At 45.1% G+C, this 13949-nt stretch overlaps 1 protein-coding gene across 3 annotated transcripts in view; it reads right to left on the reverse strand.

Annotated features, from left to right (window-relative positions):
- The window catches only part of LOC129714464 (patatin-like phospholipase domain-containing protein 6), a 109903-nt gene extending 96466 nt beyond the window's left edge, over window positions 1-13437 (reverse strand). For 2 of the 3 annotated variants that reach the window (XM_055664072.1, XM_055664071.1), the window contains exons 1-3: window positions 12793-13431; window positions 12491-12572; window positions 5544-5609 (exon numbers count right to left, since the gene is read on the reverse strand). In XM_055664072.1, the coding sequence (XP_055520047.1) occupies window positions 5544-5609; window positions 12491-12529 (105 nt within the window). In that variant the 5' untranslated portion in view covers window positions 12530-12572; window positions 12793-13431. Of the gene's footprint in view, window positions 1-5543; window positions 5610-12490; window positions 12573-12792 lie in introns of all 3 variants that reach the window. The other variant, XM_055664070.1, reaches the window with a different exon arrangement.
- Between the last annotated feature and the right edge of the window lie 512 nt (window positions 13438-13949).

Genomic DNA, 13949 nt, shown 5'->3' on the forward strand with positions numbered 1-13949 from the left:
TGTCTTATCAAACTCCTGCTCACTCATCACAGGAGGCAGCTAATAACCCAAGGTGGATTGATAATTGCTTTAACTGTGGGGGTTCACATATTGCAATTCCCGAAAGGTGCCCTGCGTATGGAAAACTCTGTCGACTGATGCCCCTATAATAACAGCAACCTCACACAGTGATAAGGATTCATAGGCTTTATTAACTACAGAGCAAACAACATTTCTCTCTTACTTGTAGTAAAGGAATGCAGCAGACTGCAATAACTGAAAAGCTCGTGGGCGTAACTACACATGCATGACTCATAACACGTCACTAATCTACAGACACCAAGCTTCTTTAGTTTAGTTTAGTTTAGAGATACGGCGCGGAAACAGGCCCTTCGGCCCACCGGGTCTGTACTGACCAGAGATCCCTGTACATTAACAATCATCATCGGCGGTCACTCAAAACGAGTATGACTGTTCTCTGCATGGAGGACGCCTGTGCGTGACTTTGTTTAACGTGGGGAGACTGGTGCACAGACAGCCACCACACAGGTCCTTGACAGATCTGGGTCAGGATCCAGTAGCATGGAGTCCAAGACGACCAGAGACCCTTTCCTGCTGCAGCCTTCATCCACCTTCCCAGCCATTGTGATGCTCCACTAAAGTCAGCCATCGTCCTCTGCCTCATCAGGCAATATCTTGGTGAATCTCCCTTGCATTCTCTCCAGTGCTATCACATACTTCCTATAGTATGACGACCAGCATGGCATACAATACTCCAAGTGCAATTGAACCAGCGTTTTGTAATGTTGCAGCAGAACATCCTATCTATTCCATTCTATGCCTCAACCTGTAAATGCAATCATGCCATATGCCTTTGATAGGTACAAGCTGCTGGAATATCTGAGCCAGTGAGGTAGCATCTCTTGAGAAAAGGAATAGGCGATGCTTTGGGTCAGGACCTTTCTTCAATCTAAAACAATGCCATATGCCTTCTTCACTGCTATTGACCCATAACGTATTTACCTTGTTCATTATGTCAAAGAACCCTACTAAATATGTTAAAATACTTCTATAAAATCACAGATTAACACAAAACGCTGGAGTAAGTCAGATGGAGTAACCCTTCTTCAGATTCTTTAAGTAGGATCTCGACCCAAAATGTCACCTATTCCTTTTCTCCAGAGATGTTGTCTGACCCGCTGAGTTACTCCAGATTGTTGTGTCTATCTTTGGTGTGAACCAGCATCTGCAGTCCTTCCTATACATTTTATAAAATCACATTGTCCCAACATGTCCAAAAATAATTTCCCTAATGGCTTTCATTATTTTTCTTGCCAATGGTATTAGGCCAGTTCACCTCCAATCTATTTTTTAGAAAAAATCATCAATATGTGTCTTCCAATATGTAGCGAATATCAGTCGATGGATACCAAAGCATTCAATTTCTCTACAACCACTTCTTTTACGATGCAATAAAGCTTTATTCATCCCTGGAGGGAAATTGGTCTGCCGACAGTCACAACACACAAGGTACACAGAAACCTGAACCCAAGATGTACAGGACCTACTCCTCTTACTGCCCAGGGCATTTATCTGCCCACTCGGCTGACCTAGCCTTGTCTGTGTGTGGCCTTTCACGGTCTAGCAGACGTTAGGAGAATATCCCTACTTTAGTGGTGTAGACTGTAGACCATCAAGTTTTCAGTATTTGCAGATTTAGCCTTATTAATCTGCTGGTAGTCTCAATCTACTGCCATTAATAATATTGTTCATCACTCCCTTCATAAGTTCATGTTACAGGAGCAGAATTAGCTCATGCGACCTATCAAGTGTACGCCATTCAATCATGGCTAATCTATCTTTCCCTCTCAACCCCATTCCCCTGACTTCTCCCCTTAACCCGACACTCGTATTAATCAAGAACCTGCCAATCTCCACCTTATAAATATCCATTGACTTGGCCTCCACAGCTGTCTGAGGCAATGAATTCCACAGTTTCACCACCTTCTGACTACAGAAATCAAGTCGTCAAGTCAAGTCAAGTTTATTTGTCACATACACATACGAGATGTGCAGTGAAATGAAAGTGGCAATGCTCGCGGACTTTTGTGCAAAAGGCAAACAACCAAACAAACTATAAACACAATCTTCTTTTACAATTCCTCCTCATCTCCTTTCTAAAGGTACATCCCTGTCTGAGGCAATGAATTCCATAGATCCACCACCCTCTGACAAAAAGAAATTCCTCCTCATCTCCTTTCTAAAGGTACGTCCTTTTATTCTGAGGCTGTGCCCTCTGGTCCTAGACTCTCCCACAGGTGGAAACATCCTCTCCACAACCACTCTATCCAAGCTTTTTACTATTCGGTAAGTTTCAATGAGGTTCCCCCTCCCATCTAAACTCCAGCGAGTACAGGCCCAGTTCTGTCAAATGCTCATCCTATGTTAATCCAATCATTCCTGGGATCCTTCTCATAAATCTTCTCTCCAATGCCAGCATATCCTTTCTCAGATATGGGGCCTTATGCTTCTTAATTACCTACAGAGCCTTCGAATGTGAAACTATATACAAAATATAGTCCCAGCCAAGATCTATGCAGCGGAAGCAGAGTTTCCTATTTCTTGTATTGCATCACCTTCTAACTTCTATCTTTTTTCAATTACTTCCCTAATGTGCATGCTAACCATTCTCTTGCACAAGAACATTCAAGAATGTTTGTACCCATTGCCAGTTCCTTATTCCCCATTTTTATTTCCCAGCTTCTTACATCCTCAACGTTTAACTTTTGTCACTTTTTTTCTTTGCTGAAGTAATGTGTCTTTATATCACTTGATGCCATATCCCTTGATCACATTATTGCCATAGAGGGAGTGCAGAGACGGTTCACCAGACTGATTCCTGGGATGTCAGGACTGTGTTATGAAGAAAGATTGGATAGACTTGGTTTACCCTAGAATTTAGGAGATTGCCAGTTCCTTAGGGGTTCCCCATTGGGGCTTGCAGGAAGATTGTTCCCGATGTTCCCAGCTTAAGGATAAGGGGGAAATCCTTAAAACAGAAGAACTTTTTTCAACGAATTTGGAACTCTTAGTTGTCAGTTCATTGGCTATATTTTTTTCTTGTGGCTAAGGGGAAGTAAGGCAGGTGATCAGCCTTCATATATGGCGGTCCACTTGATCAATTTACTCCTGCACCTAATTTTTTTCCATGTTTCTATTTTTGATCATTTTACCCAATTATGTCATTTTCTTTCAATTATCCTTGTTGGTTTACAATATTCATTAAATCCTCAGGCCTTCAACTAATCTTTGTAACTTTATCTATTCATTTAATCTAATACTATCCTCAACTTTAGTTTGCCACGGTGGAATACTTTTATCGTATCACAGAATGGACATGCGATTAGAACAAAGAGGTATTTCACTACAGATCTACGATTTATTTTTCACCGCGCCTTATAATCTAAATTTCCAAACATACTTTAGCCAACCCACCCACGTTTCATTCTCCAGTTTCAAACTTGAATTTGTTACTCTTGAAGTGAATGTGAAATTCAGTTTGCTTTCACCATCACTCTTCCCCAGAGATAGACACAAAGTGCTGGAGTAACTCAGCGGGTCAAGCAGTATCCTTGGAGAAAAAGGATGGGTGACACTTCGGGGCTGGACCCTTCTCAAGAGAGAGCTGGATAGGGCTCTTAAAAACAGCAGTCAGGGGATATGGGGAGAAGGCAGGAACGGGGTACTGATTGTGGATGATCAGCCATGATCACATTGAATGGCGGTGCTGGCTCGAAGGGCCGAATGGCCTACTCCTGCACCTATTGTCTATTGACCCGAAACGTCACCCACCCTCTTTCTCCAGAGATGTTGCCTGACCTGCTGAGTTACTCCAGCACTTTGTGTCTATCTTTGGTATAAACCGGCATCTGCAGTTCCTTGTTTCTATTCTTCCCTAGAGGATCCTCCTTAACAATAATGTAAAGCACTTTGGCCAACGAGAGTTGTTTTCTAAATGTGCTATATAAATAAATGTGACTTGACTTGACTTGACCATAAAGCTCAGGTCCAAATTCAAAAATCCGTCACAGAAGACACCAAATCCAGGATGTCTCACATATAGAGGGTCCCTACAGATTTAACTGAAAGGAATCTAACTCATCTAAAAAGAAAACATGTACTCACCGATGATCTCTTTGGTAAATGTTGAAGCATCTCAAACTAATAGATGATCCTTCACTTTTCCAATCTAGTCAGGATCGTCTCTGCTAGAGTGTCCGCATTGTCTGACTGCCTCGATAGTATGCTGTGTAATAGCTAAGAAGGCAATCATCAACTCACTTTTTCTAGTCTGTACTATTTCTAAACCAGCCATCCTGCCATTAGCCTAAAGTCTGCTAGGAATCGGCATTCTATTCAGATCAAACTTACCACACTTGCTCATTACAGAAATGCACTTAACTTTATATAAGATCATTGATTTGGTCATTTTAGTTTAGAGGGACCAAATGCCGGCAAATGGGACTAGCCCATGAATATGCCAACTTGGTCAGCATGAACATGGTGGGCCGAAGGGCCTGTTTCTGTGCTGTATCCTCCATAGTACTCACTCCTTTCCAATTAGCAGCTTATTTTGGCTTGCCTTATTAAACCACAAAACGCAGAAATATCAATCAGAAACAGTGAGGCAAAGTGTATCTAAAATCCACAGCGGGCTGCCACGAAAATGAAATCTTTTTAATCTGCAGCCCAGTGCAGACAGGAAACCTCAAAAGAAAAAATAGGGCCACAAATAAAAATATTTGACTTCAGGAATGGAGACTAAACAAACCCCCAAAAAATCAGATCAAACTAAACAAGGGAGAGTCTCCTAACATGGCTGCTAGGTTGCAAAAGTCTGCAGACAGACAAGGCTAGGCCAGCCAATGTGCATGTCAATGTGGTTGACACAACATATGAATGTATATTGAAGGTAGACACAAAATGCTGGAGTAACTCAGCAGGTCAGGCAGCATCTCTGGAGAGAAGGGATGGGCTACACAAAATGCTGGAGTAACTCATCGGGACAGGCACCATCTCTGGAGAGAAGGATTCTCTGGAGAGAAGCGCATTCCTTCTCTCCAGAGATTCTGCCTGTCCCCGCTGAGTTACTCCAGCATTTTGTGTCTACCTTCGATTTAAACCAGCATCTGCAGTTCTTTCTTACACATGAATGTATATATAGCCTCTGAGAATGTCAGAATATTTGCACAGATCTTGTTTTTTAATATTTTTTAATTCTGAATTTTGATCTTTTTAAAAAGAACCACAGCCTGGAGTTAAACTGCTGTTAAACAGCAATGGGCAGATTCTGGTGGGGACAACGGTTTGGAGATCAGCCCAGGGGACAGGTGAGTGGCAAGGGTGTTATGTTTAAAGATAGGTGTGAACACGAATGAGTACGACACTAACAAATATCTCAACGCTGAGAATGTCTGAAGAGTTGTTGCACAGTTTTTGTTTTCATGTGTTTTTTTAATTTGGAATACAGTTTATTTTGGGAGAAAAAATGTCACCCTACTTACCATGGCTGTTTGTAGTTGGTTTTCAACCAGAGTCTTCAGATCTAATAAGCTGCCATCAAGTTCATTCTAGAAAAAAAAATCCAAAGAAATCTTACTCACTCTACTTAACAGCAAGATAAAGCTTCAACATATAGTATCGTCTTATGGTATCAACTTAATGCGGTCACGGTTTCGTGAAGCAGAGGAAACAATACTGTATCTCATACTAAAATGCTGAGTAATCTGATTACAATGGCATTTCCCCCAAATCTTCAGACCCTCCACCCCACCCCAAAACTACCCCTGCCCCAAGTACTTTCCCCTTCAACCACAAGAGACGTACCACCCGACACTATACCTCCTCTGTCACCTCCATCCAGGGACCCTAACAGTTCTTCCAGATGAGACAGAGGTTCACGTGCACCTCCTCTAATCTCATCTCCTGTATCCAGAGTTCCCGATGAGCTCCATTACATCGGCGAGACCAAGTTTAGATTTGGCGATCATTTCGCTGAAAACCTGCACTCGGTCCGCCAATGGATCTACCCTAACCATTTGAACTCTCCTTCCCATTCTGACCTTTCTATCCTGGTCAGTGGGAAGAAACCATTGCTGAGTGTCTTTGGAGGTATGACGAATCTCCCTAGCCTTCTGAGGATGGCCTTGATGGTGTTGAAGTTAATAAATAAGAGTCTGATGTAGGTGTCCATGTAGGGCCAGGCAGATGCTGTCTGCTGTGGACATGTTGTCGCTGAGGAGTGTTGTTTGGTTGGAATTATGGTTTTGAAGGCAGAGTTATGGTCAATAAATGGGAATCTGACATAAGTGTCCAGATTTTCCAGGGATGAGGGTGGGGAGATGGTGCAACAGGAAGCAAATTGCAGTGGATCAAAATGTCTGGGAGGCTGGAGATGGCGTGCAATATGATCAGCACAAAACATGTGTCTCCAATGTTCACGGCCAATTTCCACAGGTGCACCACAGGAAATATCTTATTGGGATGCATCACCCCTTGGCAACACCTCTGCCCAAGACTGCAAGAAATTGCAGAGTTGGGGATCTGTCATGCAAACCATCAACTCCACCATCATCAACTCCACCAACACCCCAGCCGCCTCAGGAAAGCAGCCAACATAATCAAGGGCCATTCACACCCTGGTCATTCCCTCTTCTCCCATCGAACATAAGATACAAAAGCTTAAAAGCACGTTCCATCAGTGTAGTGGTCACTTGGCTTGCTTTGTGTGTCATTAATGATGGCATGTGTCATTAAATTTTAGACTGCCCGTTATAGTGTGGGTAGGATTTATGACGTATTTCAGGCCGTGTTTGGAGCTAAGTTTCTTGCACAGAAGCTTAGTTTTTCGTTAAGTTTGGGACCAGCATGGGGAAGGTTTACCCTTTGACCATGTGGAGCGTAACGGAGACACGAGGAGTTTTCTAACCTTTAAAGCGATATGCTGGAGTTCGATGAAGATTAAAGTGTCGAGTTGGATATGTACCTTATTGTTTTACATCAATCATAAAGAATTTATTAATCAAAATACTGTGCTACGAAGATGTATCTGTGAAGAAGCTCTGAAGGTCTCTGACGGAAAGCTCACATGCGTATAACGACATTCTCCTTAATCATGTCGTCCACTTAGCAGCTAGAGGGAGTACTCTCTGGAACGATATAAAAATCTGCCGCTACAATCAGATTCAGGAACAGCTTCTTTCCACTAACATCAGACTATTGAATGGTCCCTTCAAAAGCCAAAGGTACAGTCCCCCTTCCAACCTACCTCCTTGTAACCTTTGAACTTTGTTATCTGCACTTTTCCTGCAGCTGTAATAATATATTTTGCACTCGGTTTATCTTTTTCTTTGAACTACCTGCAGTACGTGTGTGGTTCGATTGTACTTAACTAAGGTACGATTTGAGTGGATAGCATGCAAAACAAATTTCCCACTGTAATTTGCTACATGTGACAATGATAAACAAATATTAACAATGAGGTGTTCAAGAAGGAACTGCAGATACTGAAAGAGCGAAGGTACACAAAAATGCTGGAGAAACACAGCGGGTGCAGCAGCATCTATGGAGCGAAGGAAATAGGCGACGTTTCGGGCCGAAACCCTTCTTGAGACTGATGGGGGGTGGGGGGGGAGAAGGAAGGAAAAAGGGAGGAGGAGGAGCCCGTGGGCGGGGGGATGGGAGGAGACAGCTCGAGGGTTAAGGAAGGGGAGTAGACAGCAAGGGCTAGCAAAATTGGGAGAATTCAATGTTCATGCCATTCGGACGCAAGCAACCCAGGCGGAATATGAGGTGCTGTTCCTCCAATTTCCTGGTGTTGCTCGCTCTGGCAATGGAGGAGACCCAGGACAGAGAGGTCGGATTGGGAATGGGAGGAGGAGTTGAAGTGCTGAGCCACCGGGAGTTCAGGTAGGTTATTGCGGACTGAGCAGAGGTGTTCGGTGAAACGATCGCCCAACCGCCGCTTAGTCTCCCCGATGTAAATCAGCTGACATCTAGAGCAGCGGATACAGTAGATGAAGTTGGAGGAGATACAGGTGAACCTTTGTCACACCTGGAACGACTGCTTGGGTCCTTGAATGGAGTCGAGGGGGGAGGTGAAGGGACAGGTGTTGCATTTCTTGCGGTTGCAACCGAAAGTGCCCGGGGAGGGGGTAGTACGGGAGGGAAGGGAAGAATTGACAAGGGAGTTGCGGAGGGAGCGGTCTTTGCGGATGGCAGACATAGGGGGAGATGGGAAGAAGTGGCGAGTGGTGGGGTCACGTTGGAAGTGGCGGAAGTGGCGGAGGATTATTTGTTGTATTTGCCGGCTGGTGGGGTGAAAGGTGAGGACTAGGGGGACTCTGCCTTGTTGCGAGTGCGGGGATGGGGAGAGAGAGCAGTGTCGCGGGGTATGAATGAGACCCTGGTGCGAGCCTCATCTATGGTGGCGGAGGGGAATCCCCGTTCCCTGAAGAGCGAGGACATTTCCGATGCCTTGGTGTGGAAACAATGAGGTATTTGCTCTCTTCAAATCTCCAAGAATCATTCTAACAAAGGCCCCATAGCAGAAGCATCCACGTCACGGGGCTGGAACCTGGAAGTATCCTGAGCTAATTCTGCTACCACCATCATCTATTGCGACAAGTGATGGCTTCCGCTGATTGTCGCCGGATCCTCACGTCCTTTTCAGGACGGACGATGACAGCGAGGTCAACATTGGTAACAAGATGAACATGAACAGATGAAGATTCAAACAAATAAATCACCCACAACTTAAAAGCTTTTGATTTTGCTCTTCAGCTTCGAAGATTTTTTGCCTTGTACTTTAATTATATTCATAATCACGTTTATTTACTAGTACTAATCTCTATACAAGTTCCTCATTGTACCCTTAATGTCCCACTATTTACCTATCATTTGCATGCTCTACCATCAGGCCACACAGAATATTTGTTTAATGGATCTGACAAGAGTGTTTATTTCTCGTATGAACCAGGACCTGAAGGCTGTAGGGTAAACCCTTGTTTTAACGGATTCTTTTAAAACGGATTTTGGTTATAGCAGATGGTCCCGCTAACGCAATCCCACCAAGTTCGCACCACCTCTCCTCCCAATAGAGCCCCAGCTTCCGACACCATCCCCAGCTCACAAGGTGCATCAGTGAGCCCTTCTTCACTCACCGCATGATCTAGTGGCTCATGTTGTCGCCCCTGGGAAAAGCATTTCCTTCAGGCTGCCACTACCGACAGGAAGGTCTTGGTCCACATGGGGCTCCCTTCCCTCTCACCAGCTGCTGCTTCTTCCTTCGGCTTGTCCCAATCTTCCCCCCCCCTTCCCCACTTCTCCGTCACTCAGTCAACTCGGCCTCTCCTTCTCCCCTCCACTGCCACCTCCACCTCCTTCTCCCCCCGGAGTTGCTGACATGCTCCACTTTGGAAGATGTCGGTGACTGTTGGGAAGGAGGCGGCAGTGAAGGGGGAGTGGACAAAGTGAAAGGAGCGGCAGCTGGTGAGAGGGGAGGGAACCCCTCGGTGCTCCAGCACGTCTTGTTGTTGGCAAGGGCCTGAAGAGAGCAATGCCACAGCGTGAGCTACAACAACAGCCACGTTAACCAGTGAAGAAGGGCTCACTGGTGCAAGCCAGTGGTGCCTGGTATAACGGTGAAACAACACAAAGTGCTGGAATAATTCTACAGACTGAAGAACTAAGGTACGAAGAACTAAGAAGCGGCCCAACGTCACCTAATCATGTTCTCCAGAGATGCTGCCTGACCCGCTTAGTTACTCCAGCACTCTGTGCATTAACCATCATCTGTGCTTCTTTATTTCAACTACATACAATAATACCTTACTCGGTTATAGCGGGCAATAGGCAATAATGGACACCATTCCCCTTCCCCCATATGGTCCGTTATAACACGGGTTTACTGTAATTCTTTCTTGCTGCAGCTTTACAAGCACATTCAATAGAACGCAACAAAGCAACAAGGCAAGAGAATGGGGATGAGATGAAAATTAAATGGCAGAGTGGACTCGATGGGCTGAATGGCCTACTTATGCTCGTCTGACTTGTGAACATGAAGTAATAATTACTCCGTAAACCAGACCATGATAGTGCAAGCCAAAGTATGCTGTGCAACCTCAATAGCTAGTGCAAAATCAATAGTTAGTTTGGTGTCGATGAATGGTTGTGGTTAGGGTTATGCAGATTAGTTCAAGCGCCTGATGGGAAGCTGTACTAAAACCTGGAGGTAATGGTTTTCAGGCTTGTGTAACTTCTTCCTGATGGTAGAAGCGAGATGAATAGCCAGTGGATCTTTGATGATGTTAGCTGCCAGCTTTCTGGTTGGAGAACTTTTAGATGGTCGGAACGCACTCCTCCACACATTTCTTTATGAAACCACTAAGAACTGTGACTTATTCGTTAAGGTCTATTCCCGATCCCTTAACATCGTATAGTTTACCAAATCCAAGTAGTCAAGTCAGTCAACTGCATCCCGTTACCAACTTTGTACAGTCCTCTCTGCCAGAGCCGAGCAAACCTTTGCCACGCAAGCCCAAGAGCTGCTCTGCCCAACACTGGCTGATGCTTCTAAGGCCGCCTGGGTCAAGACGAGATGGAGAGACCAGTGGCAGCGGAGCCATCTAGCCTACACCAGTTCATCGATGACCCCATGGACGTCCCTGGCCAGGACCTGCCTCGAAAGCAGTGGACAACCCTCAACCGCTTGAGGACAGGCATCGGACGCTATGGAGTAGCGATGAAGAGGTGGGGCCTCGTGGACCGCTCCTCCTGCGAGTGTGGGGACCCAACACAGACAGTGGAGCACATCGTCACCAGTTGCCCCAAACACCAGCCACCGAATGGTGAACGAGGTCTGATTGACCTGGACAATGACACGTGGCCTGGCTCACCTCAACGGAGCTGCAGGTCTAAAAAACATACGACAGAAGAAGAAGTCACTGCCTATCACATATATCAGAGCCAGGTAGTCAATCTGTGTTGATGCACAAAATGCTGGAGTAACTCAGCGGGCCAGGCAGCATCTCTGGAGAACAGATAGAGAACAGCGAGGTGCTCCATTCTTCAGGTGACGGATGGAGCAATCTGCCTGATAATGGAGTAGCGGAGGGCAAGGTTATTTGATCATCTGGTGCTGCAGGAAACCTTATGATGGTAGTTTGAAACAAAGATTATCTTTGGTTTGAAGGTGACTTCTCCTACCACCAAACAACTTTGTATCCAACTACCTCACGCTGATCTCATGCGATCCTACTCGCTGAACTAGCCTACCAGCGTGGGAGCTAGTCAAAGGGCGGCACAGAGTTGCTGCATCACAGCGCCAGAGACTCGGGTTCCATCCTGACTACAGGTGGTGTGACTGTACAGAGTTTGTACGTTCTCCCCGTGACCTGAGTGAGATTTCTCCGGGTGCTCCGGTTTCCTGCCACACTCTAAAGACATGCAGGCTTGTACGTTAATTGGCTTGTGTAAAATTGTAAATTGTCGCTGGAGTGTGTAGGATTGTGCTGGTGAGAAGGGATCGCAGGTCGCCCGAGTGGACTCGCGTGGGCTGAAGTGCCTGTTTCCGCGATGTATCTCTAAGCTAAAGGCCATGTAAAGACAAAGCCGACTGCACCACTTCAAAAAAATAAATCCAACGCACAAAGCCGTATTGACTTTACCTGAATTTCCAAATGCAGGTAACTCCTGCCTCTTAGAATTTCCCCCAGAATGTACTCCCCATTGATGTTGGGAATGGGGATGAGAGAGAGAGGGAGAAGATAGACACAAAAAGCTGAAGCAACTCAGCAGGTCAGGCAACATCTCTGGAGAAAAGGAATATGTGATTCCATGAGCACTTTCATTCTTAGGAACACATTCCCAGTGCTACGCAAGGTACCAGTGCACACCAATGATTTGTGCTTGTAACATTCCATGTGGCAATTACTGAACGCCTTTCAGAAATCCAAATACATCCGGATCTACTAACTTCCCTTCAAGACCGGTTCATTACATCTTAAAAGGATTCCGAATGAATGTTTGAAATACTATATTTCCCTTTCAAAAACTGTGTCAGCAATTTAATTGTATTATGATTTTTTAAATGTTCAATACTATTTCCTTAATAATGGAAGCAGTATAGCGGATGTCGAGTGAACTGGCCGATAGTTTTCTTCTTGCTTTGATGTTAGGAATTAAAAAATCAAATATGGATAGACCAAAAGCTAATTAGATCATTCATTTGCTGCCTTTGTACATTTGCTGCTAAATCATTTTCAGAAGTGAGTAATCGGAGTGAAGAATCCATTTCCCCAAGAGTCGCGTATCTGGAGATTCTCAAAGCTAAATAAACCCCATGTATTTTCATGCATGGAAGTTTCAACTCAAACCCTCTGAAACACAGCATTAAAGCACAAGCTTGGAACAGTCTCGTTTATTAGCTGTTGGATCATTTTCAATAATGTACCTCTAAATCCTCTGCATGTCGAGCTTCATTCTGCCCCATTCTTTTCAGTTCCCTTTGTCAAATCCTCCCACAAGGCAGGGCGCTTTTGTCCAGAACACAAGGATGGAAAGAGTGAAAAGAGAAAACAAAAGCCACAAGTAATTCAAACTTCTCAATCTCCGGTTTAAATTCCAGATTCGTAAACAGTTTGACAACATGCCGAGCACATCCCAGCTTCAATCAGCAGATTATTAAAGATGTTTGCTCAGAAAGCATACAGCATCATGAGATATGGACTGTCCCCAGCCTTTCACACAACTTACTTCTCCTTTGGTAGCTTGCAAGGAACATCCTCTCTTCCAGAAGAAGCACAAGATACTGGTGAGAATAGCTACATGCCGTCTAACTGCTGTCGGGAGAACAACATGCACATTCATGTTGAGAATTCCTTCATTCTTCTACCCACCTGTACTGTTATTTCTATGGAGATTCATGCAGCAATTCAACACCTAAAGCATTCCTAAAATTTTCTGACCATTACATTTACACTTGCAGCCAAATTCTGCTCCAACTGCGTTTAGCAAGTTTGCACACGATACTGTCGAGTTGGGCTGGATCTCGAAATATGACAAGACAAAGTACAGGAAGGAGATAGATAGAGAGCTGAGTAACACGTAGTGTCAAGATAGCAACCTCTCCCTCAATGTCTGCAAAATGAAGGTTATGCATGGACTTCAGAGAGCTGGGTGGTGTACTTGCTCCGGTCAACAGCAACAGTGCTGAAGTGCAAATGGGGAAGTTCCTTGGCATACATATCATCAACAATTTGTACTGAATGCCACAACCAGGAAACCCACAGCAATATCTCTACCTCCTCAGAAGACCAAGTGAACAGGAATTGGCATGTCTCCAATGACTCTGACCGACTTCTACAGATGCACGGCAGAAAGCATCGCAACTTGGTTTAGCGACAGCCCTGCCCAAAACTGCAAGGCGTTGTGGAGAGTTGTGGGTGCAACCCAGTTCCATCACACAAAACAGCCTCCGCGCCACCCCCCCCACCCCCCCCCCCCCCCCATTCATCATCACAACTTCCTTCTTCTTTCTCCAGAATATTTCTTATCTCAGTCGACCAGCCTCTTGCCCTCAGCTACAGTCGCACCCAGCCCTCCTGGTTTTCTGCTCAACTGAAACACAAGTGAACTTCTTCCCTCCACCAACTTATCACTCCCGCAACCCAGACTTATACCATCCATCATCCTCTGCCTACTATTAGTAACTAAGTTTCCAGCTGTCTGGACCCTAATATCCCTCAAACTCTGGCTTTTACAGTCCCTTCAAGATAACTGGCAAAGAAGATGGAACAGCTGTGGAGCTGCTGCCTCACAGCGCTAGAGACTCGGATTTGATCCTGACTATGATTGCTGTCGGTACAGAGTTTGTACGCTCCCCCCGTGACCCACGTGGGTTTTCTCTGGGT

Source organism: Leucoraja erinacea, chromosome 39 (genome assembly GCF_028641065.1).
Source record: "Leucoraja erinacea ecotype New England chromosome 39, Leri_hhj_1, whole genome shotgun sequence".
Classification (NCBI taxonomy): Eukaryota; Metazoa; Chordata; class Chondrichthyes; order Rajiformes; family Rajidae; genus Leucoraja; species Leucoraja erinaceus.